Source organism: Coregonus clupeaformis, chromosome 30, assembly GCF_020615455.1.
Source record: "Coregonus clupeaformis isolate EN_2021a chromosome 30, ASM2061545v1, whole genome shotgun sequence".
NCBI lineage: Eukaryota > Metazoa > Chordata > Actinopteri > Salmoniformes > Salmonidae > Coregonus > Coregonus clupeaformis.
In genome coordinates, this window is record NC_059221.1 from 38698793 (window position 1) to 38723732 (window position 24940).

The window sequence follows — 24940 nt, forward strand, 5'->3', positions numbered from 1 at the left end:
TGAGAAGAGAGATGAGGAGGGAGGATGTGAGGAGAGAGGAGGCGAGGAGAGAGGAGGCGAGGAATCACAGAAAGACAAATTGAGATAGAGCCGAAGTAGGCTGCATCACAGCATGATCAGCATCACAGCTGCATGACAGTAGGCTACGCATGGTCACAGTTAAGCTCCAGTGAGGAGGAGAGCCAAAGCAGGGAAAACACACTCTGCTGCTATTGCCCTCCATGCATCAGAGAAATCTAGCCAGAGATGGTTTGATTTAGTGAGTGTGCATGATGATTCAGCCAGGAAATCCTCTTCAGAAATGCATGGCAGATCTGTTAATAGAATAGCATAATCATAAATGAACATCATAAACATCAAGTGTCATAATTTAATTTGTACATCATGCATGCACATGATACACTCAGATTATACTTTGCATGTAGAATTTTGTCCTATAGCGAAACTAGAACTTTAAAATGTACTGGGCCTATTTGGATTAGGAAGATTTTCCACAGTAGGCTTTTACATCCTTATGACAAGTTAATGGGAGTGGACCTATAATGAAAGTGGGACTAGATTTATAGCCTGTTAGATAATAAATAAATCACTGTGTTAACATACTTCTGGAAGGATAAATCATATTATTATAACCTATCTATTGAACCATGTGCCGTCGCAGAGATCAGCATCTGATATTCTTTCTGCACGTATTCAACTATGCGTCCTTACATCGCCCTTTCCTTGCCCACTCAATTCAACAACTTGTAGCCTATACGTTTCTTCTGCATTTGTGTTTTTTAGGCATGTTATCCTTTACGTTTTGAGGGGTGATGCTGGGGTTTAGAAACCGCCGCATTCTTTCTCTGATCTAATTGTCAGTCGTGATTTCGCTGGTGGACGTGCAGTCGCCCTCGCACCCCTCCTGCGTCGTGAGTCCCATCCCAGCCAATCAGATCGTGAGGAAGAAATCCGCTGCTACTCTCTTCCTGATTCCGCCCATTCATCAGCACCGCGGACTGTCACGAGCGCCTTCTCTGTCGAATGAACAAGAGAGAGCAGTACCCTTGCACACGGTTAGGCCAGATAAAGGTAAGATGAAGACTTTCAATTCTTTAGCGGAATTCGTTTTTTTAGTTATGACTATAATTGCTTCTTGTCTCAAATCGTGTGAAAATATCCGCTACTTTCTGATTATTTGTCTGATGCCATTGTAGGCCCTACATGATTTCCCCTTCATCATATTACCGAAAATGACGAGTGCTCTCAGACAGTGCTCTAAATCTTTGGTCTTTTGGCTTTTCATTTTCAAGCTATTAAAGACATGATGGTGCCTGGCCACGGCTTGCAGCCTGGTAGCTAGTCTATTTTTAACCGGTCCGTCAGCTGGCGAGATGTCACTCCATTTAGAAACGGCAGTGAGGGGAAAGGAAAGGGCGTCAAGTTGCAACCACACAGCTAGATAACAGTGTTTTATTAGTACTGAAATACTCTGCCACACCTTCCTGTACCTTTTTGATAGATAAAGACAGTTCACTACTCATTCATTGCTTGTCATGGGGCGGCTAAGTGCGTTTGGCCAGTAACCGATCCCCGATCCGGCAAGGTGGACATATCTGCTGTTCTGCCCTTGAGCAAGGCAGTTAACCCCCAACAAGTGCTCTCCGGGCGCCAATGACGTGGACATCGATTAAGGCAGCCTCCCCGCACCTCTCTGATTCAAAGGGGTTGGGTTGAATGCGGAAGACACATTTTCAGTTGCGCAACTGACTAGGTAACCCCCTTTGCCCATTCACTGGTATGCAGTGTGGCCAGCTACCAGTTTCTGGCTGCTATGGTGGACAGAATATTAAATGTAGCAATCTGTTGCAGATACAATGTAGCCAACTGTGGTTACTTTGTGGTTCCCTTTCAGAGATGCTATGAAATCAATGTTTCCATTGCACACCGAAGATAAATGTTGAAATACATTGTTTAATTTCTATTTGTTCAAGTTAATCATTAAACTAGGGAGAACACACTGCAAAATAGTTATTGTCATACCCAGAGATAAATGAAAAACAGGCGAATGCAAGAAGCTGAATTAAATCCTTGAATGTCAAGTATTTTATTATTTATTTCAGTGTGAGGAAGCCATTTTATAGTAGCCTATCAGCAGGTTCTATCCCTCCATCTCCATTTTATAGTAGCCTATCAGCAGGTTCTATCCCTCCATCTCCATTTTATAGTAGCCTATCAGCAGGTTCTATCCCTCCATCTCCATTTTATAGTAGCCAATCAGCAGGTTCTATCCCTCCATCTCCATTTTATAGTAGCCTATCAGCAGGTTCTATCCCTCCATCTCCATTTTATAGTAGCCTATCAGCAGGTTCTATCCCTCCATCTCCATTTTATAGTAGCCTATCAGCAGGTTCTATCCCTCCATCTCCATTTTATAGTAGCCAATCAGCAGGTTCTATCCCTCCATCTCCATTTTATAGTAGCCTATCAGCAGGTTCTATCCCTCCATCTCCATTTTATAGTAGCCTATCAGCAGGTTCTATCCCTCCATCTCCATTTTATAGTAGCCTATCAGCAGGTTCTATCCCTCCATCTCCATTTTATAGTAGCCTATCAGCAGGTTCTATCCCTCCATCTCCATTTTATAGTAGCCTATCAGCAGGTTCTATCCCTCCATCTCCATTTTATAGTAGCCTATCAGCAGGTTCTATCCCTCCATCTCCATTTTATAGTAGCCTATCAGCAGGTTCTATCCCTCCATCTCCATTTTATAGTAGCCTATCAGCAGGTTCTATCCCTCCATCTCCATTTTATAGTAGCCTATCAGCAGGTTCTATCCCTCCATCTCCATTTTATAGTAGCCTATCAGCAGGTTCTATCCCTCCATCTCCATTTTATAGTAGCCTATCAGCAGGTTCTATCCCTCCATCTCCATTTTATAGTAGCCTATCAGCAGGTTCTATCCCTCCATCTCCATTTTATAGTAGCCTATCAGCAGGTTCTATCCCTCCATCTCCATTTTATAGTAGCCTATCAGCAGGTTCTATCCCTCCATCTCCATTTTATAGTAGCCTATCAGCAGGTTCTATCCCTCCATCTCCATTTTATAGTAGCCTATCAGCAGGTTCTATCCCTCCATCTCCATTTTATAGTAGCCTATCAGCAGGTTCTATCCCTCCATCTCCATTTTATAGTAGCCTATCAGCAGGTTCTATCCCTCCATCTCCATTTTATAGTAGCCTATCAGCAGGTTCTATCCCTCCATCTCCATTTTATAGTAGCCTATCAGCAGGTTTAACTCTGTCTTTCTCCATCTCTGCACACTGAGACAAGGGGAAAAACCCCATGTATGTTTAGCTACATGTTATAAGTAATGTGTTATAGCTGTGTTATTATTACTACCACAGGATTACGTTCTGTTTCTTTAAACGTCAGGTCACTTTAGGTGCTGTGTGGTCCCAACTGTAGGCTAAAGATTGACTCTTCCCTTTCTGTGCTTTGTAGCCAGTGGCAAGTTTCCACACTATGGACATTTAATGCCAGAGCATTTTCCATTGGTCCAGCAGGGGTTGGTTGGTGGGGCTGTAGTGGCTGAGGCTGGAACATGGGGTTCTTTCATCAGGGAAAGTCAGATAAAAACCGATGAATGAAAATCCATAGTCTGTGTGCAGAACAGTCTAGTACAAGGCAGGGCAGGGCAGGCCCGGACCTCAATCTGGTCTAAAATCGGATAAAACAGTGAATGAAAATCCATCACTTATGTTCTGTATTGGGGAACACAGTCCCATTGCACCCGGGGCATCTGCAAAAAGACTGAATATAGAGCCTTGATGTGGTCTAAAAATCTCTCTTCTCCACACATTTCATAGTAGGGTAATGTTCAGGACAGTCCTATTACAGACGTCAGAGTAAAGGCTGTTTCATAGTAGGGTAATGTTCAGGACAGTCCTATTACAGACGTCACAGTAAAGGCTGTTTCATAGTAGGGTAATGTTCAGGACAGTCCTATTACAGACGTCAGAGTAAAGGCTGTTTCATAGTAGGGTAATGTTCAGGACAGGCCAATTACAGACGTCAGAGTAAAGGCTGTTTCATAGTAGGGTAATGTTCAGGACAGTCCTATTACAGACGTCAGAGTAAAGGCTGTTTCATAGTAGGGTAATGTTCAGGACAGGCCAATTACAGACGTCAGAGTAAAGGCTGTTTCATAGTAGGGTAATGTTCAGGACAGTCCTATTCCAGACGTCAGAGTAAAGGCTGTTTCATAGTAGGGTAATGTTCAGGACAGTCCTATTACAGACGTCAGAGTAAAGGCTGTTTCATAGTAGGGTAATGTTCAGGACAGGCCAATTACAGACGTCAGAGTAAAGGCTGTTTCATAGTAGGGTAATGTTCAGGACAGTCCTATTACAGACGTCAGAGTAAAGGCTGTTTCATAGTAGGGTAATGTTCAGGACAGTCCTATTACAGACGTCAGAGTAAAGGCTGTTTCATAGTAGGGTAATGTTCAGGACAGTCCTATTACAGACGTCACAGTAAAGGCTGTTTCATAGTAGGGTAATGTTCAGGACAGTCCAATTACAGACGTCAGAGTAAAGGCTGTTTCATAGTAGGGTAATGTTCAGGACAGTCCTATTACAGACGTCACAGTAAAGGCTGTTTCATAGTAGGGTAATGTTCAGGACAGTCCTATTACAGACGTCACAGTAAAGGCTGTTTCATAGTAGGGTAATGTTCAGGACAGGCCAATTACAGACGTCAGAGTAAAGGTATCCTAAGTTCTGAAATGGCTTTGAACCAAAAGCACACGTTGTGCTGTATTTCCCCTGTAAAGTGTTATATGTACCCGCCAAAGCCTAGGCAATGTCATGTGTCGTCAGCTAGTAATTTGCTTTGTCGTATGAGAAATACTTGGATGCAGCATGCAGCAATCGATTTAGGCCTACGACACGCATGAGTCAGCAGAAAAACATTGGTGCAGTAAAATGTCAGGTGAGACGGGCTACCTTCACATCTTAACCCAGTGTCATTTGACCAAGTCATGCTGCAGAGATCGATGCTTCAGCCCCGTGAGAATCACCCATACGTATTTTACAAGGACACACCCATGCTTCAGCCCCGTGAGAATCACCCATACGTATTTTACAAGGACACACCCATGCTTTGGCCCCGTGAGAATCACCCATACGTATTTTACAAGGACACACCCATGCTTCAGCCCCGTGAGAATCACCCATACGTATTTTACAAGGACACACCCATGCTTTGGCCACCCAGACTGCAGTAACTTTGTACAGGTTTTTTACACGTGGGCTGGCATCACATGACATTTTCCACAGTATTATCTGCACAGGTCTGCCAACTAGTTTCCCCATAGCAGTGGGTACATAGGTGCAGGCAGTGGACTTTTATGTTGACTTTATGCTTTTATGATTTTGTGTTTAATGCTTTCGTTTTTTTTATAATGTAATCTTTTCTGTTTTTATACTGTTGGATTCTGTCATTGAGCATTTCAAATGTTGCCAAGTCACTGTCCTGACTCACTGTCCTGACTCACTGTCCTGACTCACTGTCCTGACTCACTGTCCTGACTCACTGTCCTGATTCACTGTCCTGACTCACTGTCCTGATTCACTGTCCTGATTCACTGTCCTGACTCACTGTCCTGATTCACTGGCCTGACTCACTGTCCTGATTCACTGTCCTGATTCACTGTCCTGATTCACTGTCCAGACTCACTGTCCTGATTCACTGGCCTGACTCACTGTCCTGACTCTCTGTCCTGACTCACTGTCCTGACTCACTGTCCTGACTCACTGTCCTGACTCACTGTCCTGATTCACTGTCCTGACTCACTGTCCTGACTCACTGTCCTGACTCACTGTCCTGATTCACTGTCCTGACTCACTGTCCTGACTCACTGTCCTGGCTTCAGACCTAGATCCTCACTGAGGGCTAGTGTGTAGATGTCAATACTTCTGATGTCTTCGACATTTACTTCTCTCCCATCCTCCTTCCTCTCCTCTCTCCCACCCTCTTTCTCTCCTCTCTCCTCTCCTGTGTAGTTCCAGAACCATGTCCATCCTGAAGATTCACGCTCGTGAGATTTTCGACTCCCGTGGAAACCCCACCGTGGAGGTCGACCTGTACACCAAGAAAGGTAAGAGATTATAATGGAGCAGGGCTGTCTGTAAACCTTGTTCTCTGTAGGGTTAGGGTTAGACTTTGAGTGCATGCATTGCAGAGGCTGCAGTTTGCATAGTTTAAGCAACATTGCATGCATGTAGGCCCCCGTGTAGCTCAGTTGGTAGAGCATGGCGCTTGCAACGCCAGGGTTGTGGGTTCGATTCCCACGGGGGCCAGTATGACATTTTTTTATGCACTCACTAACTGTAAAAGTCGCTCTGGATAAGAGCGTCTGCTAAATGACTAAAATGTAAATATATTTAGCAACTGTCTGTGGTTATCAGATTTAGAATAAAGCATTGCTAATTATGGAACGCCGTTTGGGTCTTTGCTGTCAAAAAGAGATATACGTCAAATAACACCAATCGATGCATCAAATAAGCTTGTTGACCAATCAGGACCTGCATATAATTTAACATGTTCATTACTTTTTTACGTAGCTATTACACATCGATTAAACTATCACTCGTAATGCACATGTCACAGCGAATCACCGATACGTACGCTATGATGCTGGTAAGGTTTTGTCTCACGCACCTGTCGCTGCCTCGTGAGCGCAGACACACTGACCAGCACACACAGTGCTGGTCAGAAACAAAGCTAGCTGATGGATGCAAACAATGTTCTCCCCCAAAACATAGCAAAACGACATCATCTGTTTCAGTAGCTATAGTTAGCTAGCTAACTATCTAGCTAAGTGTCATCATCTAAAATACCCATAATTTATAAGACAGTTTGTATTTGATTAATGATGGTCGGACCCACCTATGTGAAGATAGCCACAATAAGGATTAGCCACAATAGTGGAATTTGCGGTTCGCCTTCAAAATAAAAGTTCCTTTATTGAAAGTGATGCAGATCAATACAAATAGTGGAATCATGTCATAATGGATTAGATAATGCTAAACAAGGTTGGAATGTTGTTATATAAATTAAACAAAAGACAATAATTTGTTAATTTGACAAAAATCTTTTGAAATCATACTGTGGCTGTATTAGACTTTAGAATTGCATTGGATGGCATACTTATTTCACTGTACAGCCTTACCTATCGATTGTGGATCAATGAAATGGGGTATCAGTCTTGAAACTAGCATAGGCAACAACAACAACTACCCAGATGGAAAACAGTGAAGCACATAACACACAACCCTTTCTACAGGCGTGTGGGGGGAGGGTTCTTGAAATGTAACATCTAATCAAAATTGGTTTCGGACCATTCAAACCGTTTTTGCAATAGAAAATTCCATTGATAACAATGTGATTTTGGAGGTATGGCAACACGAGGTTAGCTCCAGGCTAGTCCCTCTCCAACTGGCAGAGTGAGTTAGCTCCAGGCTCTCTCCAACTGGCAGAGTGAGTTAGCTCCAGGCTCTCTCCAACTGGCAGAGTGAGTTAGCTCCAGGCTAGTCCCTCTCCAACTGGCAGAGTGAGTTAGCTCCAGGCTAGTCCCTCTCCAACTGGCAGAGTGAGTTAGCTCCAGGCTAGTCCCTCTCCAACTGGCAGAGTGAGTTAGCTCCAGGCTAGTCCCTCTCCAACGGACAGAGTGAGTTAGCTCCAGGCTAGTCCCTCTCCAACTGGCAGAGTGAGTTAGCTCCAGGCTAGTCCCTCTCCAACTGGCAGAGTGAGTTAGCTCCAGGCTAGTCCCTCTCCAACTGGCAGAGTGAGTTAGCTCCAGGCTAGTCCCTCTCCAACTGGCAGAGTGAGTTAGCTCCAGGGTAAGGGTAGCCTATATCCTACAGTCGACTAGAGAGATCTAGCAGATCAGACGGAGTTGGGGGAGCATAAATAGCCCCTGTTTGTAATGGTCATACAGAGATAAATACAGTAGGATCAGTGTTTCCCCTATATTGATTTAGCAGCGGTGCCCTGCTGAGACGTGCTTCTAAAGGGATAGTGAGAGATTGGCAATTAAGCCCTTTTTCTACCCACCCAGAGTCAGATGAACTGCATGCAGTTTGAAGGATGTTGCTAACTAGCTATTCACTGATATGCAGTGTGGCCAACTACCAGTTGTTGGCTTCCAGATAGTACTAGCGTGGACTGAATACTAAATGTTGCAATTTGTTGCAAGATACAGTGTAGCCAACTGTGGTTACTTTGTGGTTCCCTTTCAGAAATCAATGCTACTATGTTTCCATTGCACACTGAAAGTGGACTAGACATAGTGCACGTTTACTAAGATAAATGTTTAAATAAATAGTTTAATTTCTATTTGTTAGAGTTAATCATTAAACTAGGGAGAACACACAGCAAAATATGTCTTGTCATACCCAGAGATAAATGAAAAACAGGCGAAGGCAAGAAGTTGAATTGAATCCTTGAATGTGAAGTATTTTATTATTTATTTCAGTGTGAGGAAGCCATTTTATAGTAGCCAATCAGCAGGTTCTATCCCTCCATCTCCATTTTATAGTAGCCTATCAGCAGGTTCTATCCCTCCATCTCCATTTTATAGTAGCCTATCAGCAGGTTCTATCCCTCCATCTCCATTTTATAGTAGCCAATCAGCAGGTTCTATCCCTCCATCTCCATTTTATAGTAGCCTATCAGCAGGTTCTATCCCTCCATCTCCATTTTATAGTAGCCTATCAGCAGGTTCTATCCCTCCATCTCCATTTTATAGTAGCCTATCAGCAGGTTGTCACGCTCGTTGATAGACGGATCGGACCAAGGTGCAGCGTGGTATGCGTACATATTACTTTATTAACTGAATACAAATCAAACAGCAAAATACACATGAACGTGAAGTTCAACAGGCTACACAAGCCAAAACAGAAACTAAGGTAGGCAAAATGGCTACCTAAGTATGATCCCCAATCAGAGACAACGATCGACAGCTGCCTCTGATTGGGAACCACACCCGGCCAAACATAGAAATACAACATCTAGAATTCCCACCCTGACCAAACCAACTAGAGAAAAACAGGGCTCTCAAGGTCAGGGCGTGACACAGGATCGATCCCTCCATCTCCAATCTGACACTTCCGGTTCCCAAATGGCACCCTATTCCCTATATAGTGCACTACTTTTGAACTACTACTTTTCATTGCATCCCTATGAGCCCGTCCAAAAGTAGTGCACTGTATAGTGAATAAGGTGCCGTTTGGGATGCTGACCATAGATACAAACAGGACAGAGTTCAGGGGCTTGACCCTGTAAGACAGTCCTTAGAGAGGCCCTAGAGGCCTAAAAGATGCCGGGTTAATACTTATTATACTGTAGCTTGTTTACCAGGAATTAGTCATTTTTTATAAGTTTTTCTGGGGTAATCACTGAAGTCTTCTAATACTCTTCTTCGTGTGAATTTTGAAGTAATATTAAAGTGTTGTTGATCGTGCAGCACAGAACATTACAGACCTGTAATTTTGTAATGTGATTACGATTAATTGGAAATCGATACCTTACTTTCAAGATGTATTTTTTTATCACAACCAACCTAACAATATTCAACCGACTAACTATATGAATATCCAGAGTGGGAATCGGGGTTCCGCTGCCCTTGTAAAGAGCGGAGTTCCTTTGTCATTCTGCTCCGTGGGCTAAAACAAAGCAGTCATTTCAACTTAATGAATGAATGTCCTGAATGTTAATGAAGCTATCTGAATTAGGCCACCCGAGGAAGAGGAAAGGGGGGAGACATGTTGGACTTGAAATCCACCCCAAAAAAGGGAAAAGTATTTTCCCTTTGTCTTGCTCTCTTTTGACCGTTTGTGGGAAGGTTGCTAGGTGCTCTAAGCTACTATAAATAGCAGCTTCACGGTTTCTAGTTTAGGATGGCTGGGATCCTAACCTTGTCTCCCTCAACCAAGCCACAGCCTGATTTAGCATTGGATGCGTCCCATATGGAACCCCCGTTCCCTTTTAGAGTGCACTATTGTTTTGACCAGGGTCCAAAGGGATTCCCACAGGGCTCTGTTCAAAAGTAGTGCACTATAAAGGGAACAGGGTGCCATTTGGGATACACATTGTGTTGTCTGCTGCTGTATAAAAAAGGGTTGGATTGTTGGGCACATGCAGAGATGTAATGTGTCTCTGCTGTATAACATAAGGGGTTTGAATTACAGTGTGTACTAGAAGGGCTGCATCGTCCTTCTGTATCTATTTTCAGATCCAGTAGTCATCCTATGGGATGAGAGTAACTGTACTGAATATTATTTCAGTTTTAATGTATATTTTTTATTTTTAGAACAGACGGATGGCTGCCAACGAAACGCGTTTGTTTGTTCTGACCTCTGCTGCTAAAAGAAATACATTCAAAACTTTAAAGAATATTTATTTCAGTGAGTGCAGGTTTTTTTCTTTCTTTTGAACCCGGAAACCAAATACCTTTTGTTTGCTATAAACATTAAGCTGAGCGCGCTAATTTCTCTTTCTATAAGAGTGACTGTCACGTCCTCTGATGGGGTTTTCTAACCACTATTAGTAGTATCTAACAGAATCTAGGCCTATGATATAAAAAAAAATAACCTTACTGAATTCAGACATACTGTAGATGTGTCCAAAATGCAATGTGTTGCATGCTTTGTATTGCTGCTTTGATTGTAGTTGATTTGAAAACAAGTGAAATCACTAAGACTAAATTCATCTGAATAGGTTTATTTGGCTTGAGTGCAAGGGCTATATCAAGCATCCCATAGTTGATTTCTTGATGCAGATGATTTGATAAGCCTGAACTCATGGCCCAAATCTCTCTGTGTGTCTCTGTGGTTAAGCTTTAAATCCCTCCTGTTCTCAGGACCCCTGTCATTGGTTTGATCAACATCTTTTTTTTTTTTTTTTGCCCAATGAGCAGTTAGAATCAAATTTGCGCATCCAGTATCTTTCTTCACATGGTTGAATCCAAAATGTCAAAAATGTCTGACCTTGGTGTGTGTCTGAGCCAGCAGTCACATCCTGGGAAGCTGCTGCACTGTGTGTGTGTGTGTGTGTGTGTGTGTGTGTGTGTGTGTGTGTGTGTGTGTGTGTGTGTGTGTGAGCCAGCTGTCGCACCGGGAGGCTGCTACACTGTGTTTGTGTGTGTGTGTATGTGTGTGTGTGTGTGTGTGTGTGTGTGTGTGAGCCAGCTGTCGCACCGGGAGGCTGCTACACTGTGTTTGTGTGTGTGTGCGTGTGTGTGTATGTGTGTGTGTGTGCGTGTGTGTGCGTGTGTGTGTGTGTGTGTGCGTGTGTGCGCGTGTGTGTATGTGCGTGTTTCTGTGTGTGTGTGTGTGTGTGTGTGCGTGTGTGTGTGTGTGTGCGTGTGTGTGCGTGTGTGTGTGTGTGTGCGTGTGTGTGTGTGCGTGTGTGCGTGTGTGTGCGTGTGTGTATGTGCGTGTGTGTGCGTGTTTCTGTGTGTGTGTGTGTGTGTGTGTGTGTGTGTGTGTGTGTGTGCGTGCGTGCGTGCGTGCGTGCGTGCGTGCGTGCGTGCGTGCGCGTGCGCGCGTGTGTGTGTGTTTGAGCCAGTGTTATGATTTAACTGGATAGAACCCAAATGCAGACAAGTACACCAAGCCAGAGAAGTTTTAACAGGTTTATTATAATGTTCAATAGTCCAGGTTTCCAATAAATGGGGAAGAGCAAGTCCAGGTTACAGGGAGGGTACAGATCCAGGTCAGGGCAGGTGTGGTACCGTAATGTCCTAGTGTCCGTGGTGAGTCCAAAGGAGAGGCCCGATAGTGGAGAGCAGGATGGTGGTGGCAGGAGTGAAGCGGAGGCAGGAGTCAGGTTCCAAATATCTGTGGCACAGGAGAAAAAGTAAATAAACAGTCCCAAAAAACACAAGAGCGAAAACAGACAGGTTGAGTCGGCAGCGAGACTAACATGGTTGTCTTGACTATGATCTGACGATGAGTGGAAAGTTTGACCGGGTCTTAAAGGCTGAGGTGATTATGGTGAATGAGCTGCAGCTGGAACCCTGACTCCCGCACACCAGACTTCACTCCTGCAATCAAGGACAGACAGAGGGGAGGGGGAGAGCAGAGAGAGAGCTACCTAGCAGCAGTAGGCCTAACAGTACCCCCCTCTACGGACGCCACCTGGCGGCCGACAGGGTTTATCAGGATGTAACCTATGAAACTCACGAACCAGAGCAGGATCCACAATGAAGCTCCTGGGCACCCAGGAACGTTCCTCAGGACCATAACCCTCCCAATCCACCAGGTACTGGAAACCACGACCCCGGCGGCGAACATCCAGAAGTCGCCGGACAGTGTAGACCGGACCCCCACCCACGATCTTGGGCGGAGGAGGGGGACGAGAGGGCGGGCACAAAGGGGCTAACCGACACAGGCTTAATCTGGGAAACATGAAAGGTGGAATGAACCCGTAGGGAGGCAGGAAGCTGTAGCTTAACCGCGCAGGGGTTAACAATAGACAGTATCTTGAACGGTCCTATAAAACGAGGCGCCATCTTCTTCGACTCCACCTTCAATGGAAGGTCCCGTGACTTCAGCCATACCTCTTGACCAGGAGAGTAACCGGGAGCCTGGGACCGGTGACGGTTGGCTTGCCTCTGCATGTACGCCCGAAGCTCGGGACAGAGCTACCCTGGCCTTCCTCCAGACCTTGCAGCAGCGGCGCATGTGGGACTGCACCGAGGGTACCGCAAGTTCCCTCTCTTGGGAAGGGAACAGGGGAGGTTGATAACCCAGAGCACACAGAAAAGGAGACAAACCAGAGGAAGCGTTAGTCAAGGTGTTATGAGCATATTCCACCCAGGGGAGCATGGAGCTCCATGACCCAGGGTTAGACCCAGTGACACAGCCAGTGCGGTCTCCATCTCCTGGTTCGCTCTCTCGGCTTGCCCGTTGGTCTGGGGGTGATATCCAGAGGACAGGCTGGATGTAATGCCCAAAGCTTTACAGAAAGCTTTCCACACCTGGGAGACAAACTGGGGACCCCTGTCAGAGACAATATCCGTGGGTAGACCATGAGAGCGGAACACATGTTCAACCAAAATATCAGCCGTCTCTCTGGCAGTGGGCAGTTTAGGTAGGGCCAAAAATGAGCGAACTTAGAAAAACGATCAATCACCGTAAGAATGACAGTCTTACCAGATGAGGGGGGAAGTCCAGTGACAAAATCCATAGCGATATGCGACCAGGGCCGGCTGGGTATAGGTAGAGGTCGTAGATGACCAGCGCTGGCCTGGGTGGAGTTTTTACTTCGTGCACATACCGTACAAGCAGCAATGAAGGCTCGAGTGTCCGCCTCCATCGTGGCCCACCAGAACTTCCGTCGCACAAAGTCAAGGGTCCGCGAAACTCCAGGGTGACAGGTAAGGGGAGACGCAGTGAGCCCACTGAAGTACCTGGGAGCGAGCAGACTCAGGGACAAACATCCGGTTAGGAGGACCCCTCCCAGGGTCAGCTTGATGATGTTGAGCCTGTCTAACAATCCCCCTCGATGTCACATGTGATGACTGCAATACTGCAGGTAGGAGGCAAAATGGGTTCAGGGTTACTACCAGTATCAACAGCCGAATGAACACGAGACAGGGCGTCAGGCTTGACGTTGCGTGACCCAGGACGGTAAGACAGAGAAAAATTGAATCTCCCAAAAAATAGTGCCCACCTGGCTTGACGGGGGTTGAGCTGCTTCGCTGACTGGAGGTAAGCCAGATTCTTATGATCCGTCCAAACGATGAAGGGTTGTTCCGCCCCCTCCAACCAATGTCGCCACTCCTCGAGAGCCAGCTTAACGGCGAGCAGTTCCACGATTTCCAACATCATAATTCCTCTCTGCCTGAGAAAGTTTCCTTGAGAGAAAAGCACAGGGATGCAGTTTGTTATCTTCAGGAGAACGTTGTGACAACACTGCACCTACCCCAGTGTCGGATGCATCCACCTCCACGACAAACTGGCGGTCGGGGTCCGGCTGCATCAGAATGGGAGCCGAGGCGAAGCGATGTTTCAGTTCTTCGAACGCTGATTCGGCCCCCTTCATTCCAAGCGAACGGTCGTGAGATGGAGGTGAGAGCGGTGAGTGGCGCCGCAATGCGGCTGTAGTCCTTGATGAACCTCCTATAGAAGTTCGCAAACCCCAGGAATCGTTGAAGTTGTTTGCGGGTAGAGGAGCTGGCCAGTCCGTGACAGCAGAGATCTTAGCTGGGTCCATCCGCAGCTCCCCCTGAGCTATGATGTAACCCAAAAAGAGGTCTCAGACACATGAAATTCACATTTCTCCATCTTCACAAACAGTTTGTTCTCCAACAACCTTTGCAACACCTGGCGCACATGCAGTTCATGTTCCTGGGAGGACTCTGAGAAAATCAAGATATCATCCAGATAGACAAAAACAAACCGATTCAACATGTCCCGAAGGACATCATTGACTAGTGCCTGAAAAACAGCAGGGGCATTAGACAACCCAAAAGGCATAACCCGATACTCAAAATGTCCCAAGGGTGTGTTGAAGGCAGTCTTCCATTCATCACCCATTACGAATGCGCACCAGGTGATACGCATTTCGTAGATCCAGTTTCGTAAAGATGGTAGCACCATGAAGGAGGGGAAAAGCAGAATTAATCAAAGGCAGAGAATACTTGTTCTTAATGGTGATGTTGTTAAGTCCACGGTAATCAATACAGGGTCTGAGGGTCTTATCCTTCTTAGCAACAAAAAAGAATCCCGCTCCTACAGGTGACGAGGAAGGACGCATAATACCTGCCGCCAAGGAGTCCCGAATGTAGTTCTCCATAGCCTCCGTCTCCGGCCGGGAGAGTTGTACAGGCGACTGCTGGGGGAGCGGGGCTCCTGGCTGGAGGTCAATGGCGCAGTCGTAAGGCCGGTGAGGAGGAAGAGAAGTAGCTCTGTGTTTGCAGAAAACGGATGCCAGGTCATGATACACGTCAGGAACAGCAGAAAGATCCATGGACTCCAGTGGAGGTTGAGGCACAGTACTGGCAGGAGTCTGAGCAGAACACAAACAATTCACATGACAAAATGTGCTCCATGAAACAATGCTACCTGTCACCCAATCAATGTGTGGATTGTGTTTTATGAGCCAGGGGATACCAAGGACCAGGGGAGTCTGTGGGCAGTCGATAATATGGAATTGAATGTTCTCCTGATGATTTCCCGACACTCTAAGACAAACAGGAACAGTCTGATGGGTAATGCGGGTCAACAATTGTCCATTTAGACCCTTAGCCTGCAGCGGACAGTCCATAGGAACAGTCTCCAAATCCATTTGTTGAGCCCACTCTCTATCCAAAAAGCTTTCGTCGGCACCAGAGTCAATCAGCGCACTAACAGAGAAATTCTGGGACTGCCACTGGAGGGATGCCTGGAGCAGAATGCGGGGAGAAGAGGAAGAATCCGCTGCTCGGCTCACCAAAACTTCTCCCATAAATGATGAGCCGGCCCTTTTCCCCGGGACGAACTGGGCAGGAAGGAACGAAATGACCAGCTTCTCCACAATACAGGCAGACCCGAGCCTGAATACGACGTGCACGCTCCTCTGAGGACAACCGTGCACGACCCACCTCCATGGCTTCGGGTTCAGTGCTCCTCGTATCGACTCGGGGAAGACACGGCTCTCTCCGTAGGGACGATGCAGGGAGGAGTTTGTTGATGACAGACAGGTTGCTTGGAACTAACACTCCTCTCCCGGCGGCGCTCCCGAATCCGATTATCCAACCTGATAGTGAGTGAAATAAGATTATCCAGCGTAGGCGATTCATCATATGACACCAATTCATCTTTTAAAGTCTCAGACAAAGCATTGATGAACACTCCTTGTAATGCCTCGTCATTCCAACCACTCACTGCTGCTAAAGTCCGAAACTCCACTGCCATCTCCGCCACACTACGAGCCCCCTGCCGAAGAGAAAACAACCGTTTCGCAGCCTCCTTGCCTCGTACGGGGTGGTCAAAACCTTCCTCATCTCCGTGGTGAAGGCCACGTAAGCGTTGCAAATGTCCGACTGACTCTCCCAGACCGCGGATCCCCAGGCACGAGCGGAACCGCTAGTAGAGTTGATAAGGTAGGCAATACGGGCTCTTTCTGAGGCGTAGGTGAGGGGCTGTTGTTCAAACACTAACGAGCATTGAGTCAAAAATCGCCACAGGTTCCCATGTTCCCGTCATAGCGCTCTGGAGCAGGAACAAAAGGCTCTCTGATCTGGGCTGAAGGGGTAGTAAGGGCAGACACTTGATTGGTGAGTAATTGAACCTGATTAAGCAGCACCTGACTGTCCTCAGCAATCGTCTTAAACAGGGTATCATGTTGGCCAAGTAGAATGCCCTGATTGGCTATGGCAGTCCAAATTTGAGTGCACTCTGGGGTGGTATCCGAGCTACTGTCTGCTGGGTTCATGTTGGTCAGATCATACTGTTATGATTTAACTGGATAGAACCCAAATGCAGACAAGTACACCAAGCCAGAGAAGTTTTAACAGGTTTATTATAATGTTCAATAGTCCAGGTTTCCAATAAATGGGGAAGAGCAAGTCCAGGTTACAGGGAGGGTACAGATCCAGGTCAGGGCAGGTGTGGTACCGTAATGTCCTAGTGTCCGTGGTGAGTCCAAAGGAGAGGCCCGATAGTGGAGAGCAGGATGGTGGTGGCAGGAGTGAAGCGGAGGCAGGAGTCAGGTTCCAAATATCTGTGGCACAGGAGAAAAAGTAAATAAACAGTCCCAAAAAAACACAAGAGCGAAAACAGACAGGTTGAGTCGGCAGCGAGACTAACATGGTTGTCTTGACTATGATCTGACGATGAGTGGAAAGTTTGACCGGGTCTTAAAGGCTGAGGTGATTATGGTGAATGAGCTGCAGCTGGAACCCTGACTCCCGCACACCAGACTTCACTCCTGCAATCAAGGACAGACAGAGGGGAGGGGGAGAGCAGAGAGAGAGCTACCTAGCAGCAGTAGGCCTAACAGCCAGCTGTCGCATCGGGAGGCTGCTACACCGCACATGCTCAGTAGAGAACTTTTATTCTCTGTCCAACCCTGTTACATCACATTGATCTGCTTAGCAACCCTCACTCTCCTCTGGGAACAAGATGTGATTAAAATATGACCGAGGGGATGCTTGCTGCTCATTGGATGATTTTGATTTCCTGTTGCTTTCACTATGAACAACAAACAACCTCCATACTACACTACAGTGCATTCGGAAAGTATTCAGACCCCTTGACTTTTTCCACATTTTGTTACGTTACAGCCTTATTCTAAAATGGATTAAATTCATTTTTTTCCTCGTCAATATACACACAATACCCCATAATGACAAAGCGAAAACAGGTTTGTATAATACAAAATAAAAAAAAATACCATATTTACATAAGTATTCAGACCCTTTGCTATGAGACTCGAAATTGAGTTCAGGTGCATCCTGTTTCCATTGATCATCCTTGAGATGTTTCAACAACTTGATTGGAGTCCACCTGTGGTAAATGTAATTAATTGGACATGATTTGGAAAGGCACACACCTGTCTATATAATTTCCCACAGTTGACAGTGCATGTCAGAGAAAAAACTAAGCCATGAGGTCGAAGGAATTGTCCGTAGAGCTCCAAGACAGGATTGTGTCGAGGCACAGATCTGGGGAAGGGTACCAAAAAATGTCTGCAGCATTGAAGGTCCACAAGAACACAGTGGCCTCCATCATTCTTAAATGGAAGAAGTTTGGAACCACCAAGACTCTTCCTAGAGCTGGCCGCCCGGCCAAACTGAGCAATCGGGGGAGAAGGGCCTTTGTCAGGGAGGTGACCAAGAACCCGATGGTCACTCTGACAGAGCTCCAGAGTTCCTCTGTGAAGATGGGAGAACCTTCCAGAAGGACAACCATCTCTGCAGCACTCCACCTATCAGGCCTTTATGGTAGAGTGGCCAGACGGAAGCCACTCCTCAGTAAAAGGCACATGACAGCCCGCTTGGAGTTTGCCAAAAGGCACCTAAAGGACTGTAAGACCATGAGAAACAAGATTCTCTGGTCTGATGAAACCAAGATTGAACTCTTTGGCCTGAATGCTGGAGGAAGCCTGGCACCATCCCTATGGTGAAGCATGGTGGTGGCAGCATCATGCTGTGGGGATGTTTGTCAGCGGCAGGGACTGGGAGACTAGTCAGGATCGAGGGAAAGATGAACAGAGCAAAGTACAGAGAGATCCTTGATGAAAACCTGCTCCAGAGCGCTCAGGACCTCAGACTGGGGCGAAGGTTCACCTTCCAACAGGACAACCGCCCTAAGCACACAGCCAAGACAACGCAGGAGTGGCTTCGGGACAAGTCTCTGAATGTCCTTGAGTGGCCCAGCCAGAGCCCAGACTTGAACCCGATCGAACATCTCTGGAGAGACCTGAAAATAGCTGTGCAGCGATGCTCCCCATCCAACCTGAAAGAGCTTGAGAGGATCTGCAGAGAAGAATGGGAGAAACTCCCCAAATACAGGTGTGCCAAGCATGTAGCATCATACCCAAGAAGACTCAAGGCCTGTTTTTGCTTTGTCATTATGGGGTATTGTGTGTAGGTTGACTAGGAAAAAAAACAATTTAATCCATTTTAGAATAAGGCTGTAATGTAACAAAATGTGGAAAAAGTCAAGGGGTCTGAATACTTTCCGAATGCACTGTATATTGCCAAAATGACAAAATATGATTTTCAGGATGGATATTTATGGATATCAGAGTTTTTTCTGGATGAGTATGGAGCTTAGTTGGTGGGCGTGGCAGTGGGCGTGGCCAATGGCTCGGTCACTGACCAAACATTTTAGAGGCCTTCTTCTTGACAATCGAGACAAAATGTTGCTGTTTTAAAGCTAATTTCCTAACATTCTACACATAAAATCAAATTTTATTTCTCACATGCTTCGTAAACAGCAGGTGTAGACTAACAGTGAAATGCGTACTTCAGGGTCCTTTTCCAACAGTGTAGAGTTAAAGATAAAACATATATATATATATATATTACAATTAAAACATTTGCCGTTTTAAAGCTGAATTCCTGCAGTTCTACACAAATGCTGTGTTCTTATGCTATCTGAGTGACTCAAACATTATAACAAAAATCTATGGGGGCCCCATGCCATGACAAAAATACTCCTGAATGCATCATTTTTTAAACTTTTAAATTCTCGTTGACTGTCTAGTTTTTATTTTGGTGATTTGTTAGTTATCGAAGATGATCGTATTTAAAAAATATATATTGCTCCTTTATCTTTACTACATACTTTATATCTGGGTTTTAGTTCACAATTATCTTTACTGTTTGGACTTAGTCTGCCCGAAAAAAAACACTACTATAGTATGTAGAAAAACCTCTGAATATTCATAATCATGGATATAATATGGATGTATTAAAACCCTCCCGTTGTCCTAGGGTCAAAATGACCCGCCACTGTGTTGAACCAACTTTATTTAATTTTTATATTTTTTGGATCATTTGTGAGAAGGAGGCAGTGAGACTTTAAAGAAAGTATCACTGCCTCCTTCTCACAAATGATCCAAAAAATATAAAAATGAAATAAAGTTGGTTCAACACAGTGGCGGGTCATTTTGACCCTAGGACAACGGGATGGTTAAGGTCGGTTCAGGGCTGCAGTGACAAACATTTTGAGGATGGATATTTCTGATATGAATTTCTTTAATTAGGATGCAACAGCCAGCCTCCTGCAGTGAGTCGGGAAATGAATTTGAAACACAATAGAGTCGTTAAAATCCTCTGTGTTCTCCAGGTCTGTTCAGGGCTGCCGTCCCCAGCGGTGCCTCTACTGGTATCTATGAAGCTCTGGAGCTCCGTGACAACGACAAGACACGCTACCTGGGCAAAGGTACGCTTTGATTTCCAATGGCCTTAAAGTACAAAGCCCCCTCTTTGAATGTATGTCCTTAAAGTACAAAGCCCCCTCTTCAAAAATGTTCCGTTACATCATTCCTTTCTGACACTTCATCAATCTTTCCTCCTCTGTCAGGGGTGAAAAGAGCTGTTAAATATATTAATGAGTTCTTGGCTCCAGCACTGTGTAACCAGGTAAATACACAGTGGGGAGTAACAACAGGAGTGACACAGAAATAACACTGAAATGAACTGGAGTTGATGAAAGCATGACTTTTGAGTGGGTTAGCTTTGATTTGACAACGTAACTAACCTCTGTGGCAGGCATTCACAGATGATCACAGATCTACTAAACCATTATTACCCCCACTGAAATATATTGACTAGAACGGACATTCCCATTCAAGTCAGCGTTCCGTGATGGGTGGGTCGACTGGCAGACCTTTTGTCATTCTATTTTTTGTGATTACCCCCATGATCCCAATAGTGGATCATTCCACTTGACGTTTGTTTAACCAGCTTAGTTGCTGCCACCCAAGCAGCCAGTCATAGCGAGAGCTAAGGCTTGCTCTGTGATCGTCTGGTACTGCCTGCTGCTCTTGCATGGTCTACTTCTCCCTGGGTTGTGACGCTCTGCTTGTCCCTCTGCAGGTGTCTCTAAAGCTGTTGATCATATCAATAAAACTATTGCACCTGCACTTGTTCGGCAGGTAGGAACATTTACTGTTTGACTAACATTGACAATGTTGTGCTAGTGTCAAGTAAGAGTTGCATAGAGTTTACAGTATGACATAGAGTTTACAGTATGTCATGGAGTTTACAGTATGGCATAGAGTTTACTGTATGACATAGAGTTTACAGTATGACATAGAGTTTACAGTATGACATATAGTTTACAGTATGACATAGAGTTTACAGTATGGCATAGAGTTTACAGTATGGCATAGAGTTTACAGTATGTCATGGAGTTTACAGTATGACATAGAGTTTACAGTATGACATAGAGTTTACAGTATGACATAGAGTTTACAGTATGACATAGAGTTTACAGTATGACATAGAGTAGTCATGGCAGTATGTTTGCCATGTAGTAGGTTGCTAAGCACGATCCTGACTGAAGACAATTTAGTCAAAGTAGTAAGTTACCTCTATATAGTTTGTATTAATAGTATCTTTGCATTTTGTCTGTTGCATTTATCTCTTGAGTTGTTGTAGGAAGACAACACTGTACGTTGATCACTGTCAAAGGGATGACTGTACTTTGAGCACAGCGACTGTCACTGCAGAGCTCCATGGCTCTTTCAGCCTGCCTAGTAACCTGCCTAGTAACCTGCCTAGTAACCTGCCTAGTAACCTGCCTAGTAACACCTCAAGATGCTGTGTGTAGTGTGTACTAGTGAACCATAAACGTCCTTCAAGCCTGGCGTTTTGAGCTAACCTGTTTGAACTTTGAACTAACCTTTTGTCTGTTTGTTTTCAGTTCCTCCCATCTCTAACGGTGTGTCTGTCTGTCTGTCTGTCTGTCCTGTTGTTCAGGATGTCAGCGTCGTGGAGCAGGAGAAGGTTGACAAGCTGATGCTGGACATGGATGGCACAGAGAACAAGTGTAAGTTGGGGAACAGTTTGCTTAGAGCCTGCAGGTATAAAGCTTTATAAATGGTTATAAACAGGTATGAGCCTTTATAATAAGGCATAGAGAACACGTGATAGTAAACCGCATGTTTTTAAAACGTATGTTTTACAGCTCAGTCCCACTTTCAAAGAATAATAATTCATAAAGGCTGTATAGAGCAGTCATAAAGGCTGTCTAGAGCAGTCATAAAGGCTGTATAGAGCAGTCATAAAGGCTGTATAGAGCAGTCATAAAGGCTGTATAGAGCAGTCATAAAGGCTGTATAGAGCAGTCATAAAGGCTGTATAGAGCAGTCATAAAGGCTGTATAGAGCAGTCATAAAGGCTGTATAGAGCAGTCATAAAGGCTGTATAGAGCAGTCATAAAGGCTGTATAGAGCAGTCATAAAGGCTGTATAGAGCAGTCATAAAGTCTTTATGAGCACTACATGGATGCTTCCATTTCATTTATAAGAAATGGCTGCTTCTCTTGGCTTATTTATTAGTTGTGAATATTCAGCAGGCAGAGCAAAAAGTTATGGTTATGCATAGGGACGCATAGGTTAGGGTTAGGGAGGGTGAGGTATAGGGGGGATGAGGTTAGGGTTAGGGAGGGTGAGGTATAGGGGGGATGAGGTTAGGGTTAGGGAGGGTGAGGTATAGGGGGATGAGGTTAGGGTTAGGGAGGGTGAGGTATAGGGGGATGAGGTTAGGGTTAGGGAGGGTGAGGTATAGGGGGGATGAGGTTAGGGTTAGGGAGGGTGAGGTATAGGGGGATGAGGTTAGGGTTAGGGAGGGTGAGGTATAGGGGGATGAGGTTAGGGTTAGGGAGGGTGAGGTATAGGGGGATGAGGTTAGGGTTAGGGAGGGTGAGGTATAGGGGGGATGAGGTTAGGGTTAGGGAGGGTGAGGTATAGGGGGGATGAGGTTAGGGTTAGGGAGGGTGAGGTATAGGGGGATGAGGTTAGGGTTAGGGAGGGTGAGGTATAGGGGGGATGAGGTTAGGGTTAGGGAGGGTGAGGTATAGGGGGGATGAGGTTAGGGTTAGGGAGGGTGAGGTATAGGGGGGGATGAGGTTAGGGTTAGGGGAGGGTGAGGTATAGGGGGGATGAGGTTAGGGTTAGGGAGGGTGAGGTATAGGGGGATGAGGTTAGGGTTAGGGAGGGTGAGGTATAGGGGGGATGAGGTTAGGGAGGGTGAGGTATAGGGGGGATGAGGTTAGGGTTAGGGAGGGTGAGGTATAGGGGGATGAGGTTAGGGTTAGGGAGGGTGAGGTATAGGGGGGATGAGGTTAGGGTTAGGGAGGGTGAGGTATAGGGGGGATGAGGTTAGGGTTAGGGAGGGTGAGGTATAGGGGGGATGAGGTTAGGGTTAGGGAGGGTGAGGTATAGGGGGATGAGGTTAGGGTTAGGGAGGGTGAGGTATAGGGGGGATGAGGTTAGGGTTAGGGAGGGTGAGGTATAGGGGGGATGAGGTTAGGGTTAGGGAGGGTGAGGTATAGGGGGGATGAGGTTAGGGTTAGGGAGGGTGAGGTATAGGGGGATGAGGTTAGGGTTAGGGAGGGTGAGGTATAGGGGGGATGAGGTTAGGGTTAGGGAGGGTGAGGTATAGGGGGATGAGGTTAGGGTTAGGGAGGGTGAGGTATAGGGGGGATGAGGTTAGGGTTAGGGAGGGTGAGGTATAGGGGGGATGAGGTTAGGGTTAGGGAGGGTGAGGTATAGGGGGGATGAGGTTAGGGTTAGGGAGGGTGAGGTATAGGGGGGATGAGGTTAGGGTTAGGGAGGGTGAGGTATAGGGGGGATGAGGTTAGGGTAAGGGAGGGTGAGGTATAGGGGGGATGAGGTTAGGGTTAGGGAGGGTGAGGTATAGGGGGGATGAGGTTAGGGTTAGGGAGGGTGAGGTATAGGGGGATGAGGTTAGGGTTAGGGAGGGTGAGGTATAGGGGGGATGAGGTTAGGGTTAGGGAGGGTGAGGTATAGGGGGGATGAGGTTAGGGTAAGGGTTACATTTAGATGTAGAGTTGGTGAACTGCCATCCTGAACCATTCAAAATCTGCCGGCTGTACGCTGCCTTATTTATTCACAGCATTGAGTTAACGTGGAGATTCTAGTTACGCAGTACATATACAGTACACCAATGTACTAGGCGTCAATACAAAGACCCCAAATAGCCTTTTGTTGTCCCCTTGAAGGGAATAGAAGCTGTATAGAGAAAAGAGAATAGAAACTATACAGAAAAGAGAATAGAAGCTGTATACAGAAAAGAGAATAGAAGCTGTATACAGAAAAGAGAATAGAAACTATACAGAAAAGAGAATAGAAGCTGTGTACAGATTGAAGCTATATATAGAAAATAGAATAGAAGCTGTATACAGAAAAGAGAATAGAAACTGTATGGGCTGCACTTAACCCCCCCACAGCTAAGTTTGGTGCCAATGCCATCCTGGGCGTGTCCCTGGCTGTGTGCAAGGCCGGGGCTGCTGAGAAAGGTGTCCCCCTGTACCGTCACATCGCTGACCTTGCTGGCAACCCCGACGTCATCCTCCCCGTCCCCGTAAGCCTGCTTTTACTTATTAAAGATTTGATATTTATGTGACTGACCTTGGTTTGAACCCCGGTCTCCTGCTAGCAATAAGTATTTTAGCCCTCCAAACTAAAGCCTAGGCATTGGCTCGGGGAGTTAACACAACCCTTCAGGTTTCAGACAACGCTACTCATCACCCCATAGTGGTTCACCCAATCACCTCTTATATTTACAACATGACTTTACTTATCTTTAACTGTAATTACCGAACCACCTCTTATATTTACAACATTACTTTACTTATCTTTAACTGTAATTACCGAACCACCTCTTATATTTACAACATGACTTTACTTATCTTTAACTGTAATTACCGAACCACCTCTTATATTTACAACATTACTTTACTTAGCTTTAACTTTAATTTGAAACTTAAGCTCAAACCTCTTCCGTCTCTGTCCAGGCCTTCAACGTGATCAACGGAGGTTCCCACGCAGGCAACAAGCTGGCCATGCAGGAGTTCATGATCCTCCCTGTAGGAGCCAGCACCTTCAAGGAGGCCATGAGGATCGGAGCTGAGGTCTACCACAACCTGAAGAACGTTATCAAGAAGAAGTACGGCCAGGACGCCACTAACGTGGGAGACGAGGGAGGTTTTGCCCCTAACATCCTGGAGAACAAGGAAGGTGAGAGAGAGATAGAGAGAGAGAGATAGAGAGAGAGAGAGAGAGAGAGAGAGAGAGGGAGAGATGGATGGAGGTAGAGATGGACGGAGGGAGAGAGAGAGATGGAGGGGTTGAGAGATGGACGGAGGGAGAGATGGACGGAGGGAAAGAGAGAGAGAGAGATTGAGGGGTTGAGAGATGGACGGAGGGAGAG

The 24940-nt window shown here is 45.8% G+C and overlaps 1 protein-coding gene and 1 non-coding gene across 3 annotated transcripts in view; both read left to right on the plus strand.

The window, feature by feature from the left end:
• Positions 1–964: 964 nt before the first annotated feature.
• The window catches only part of LOC121546155 (alpha-enolase), a 34566-nt gene continuing 10590 nt past the window's right edge, over positions 965–24940 (plus strand). The window contains exons 1-7 of one of the 2 annotated variants that reach the window (XM_041857203.2): positions 965–1071; positions 6045–6139; positions 19827–19922; positions 20064–20122; positions 21464–21533; positions 23958–24091; positions 24525–24747. In XM_041857203.2, coding sequence (XP_041713137.1) covers positions 6055–6139; positions 19827–19922; positions 20064–20122; positions 21464–21533; positions 23958–24091; positions 24525–24747 — 667 coding nt within the window. In that variant the 5' untranslated portion in view covers positions 965–1071; positions 6045–6054. Of the gene's footprint in view, positions 1072–6044; positions 6140–19826; positions 19923–20063; positions 20123–20578; positions 20638–21463; positions 21534–23957; positions 24092–24524; positions 24748–24940 lie in introns of both variants that reach the window. The other variant, XM_041857202.2, reaches the window with a different exon arrangement.
• Positions 6266–6341, plus strand: trnaa-ugc. The gene has a single exon. It is a non-coding gene; the product is annotated as a tRNA-Ala (tRNA).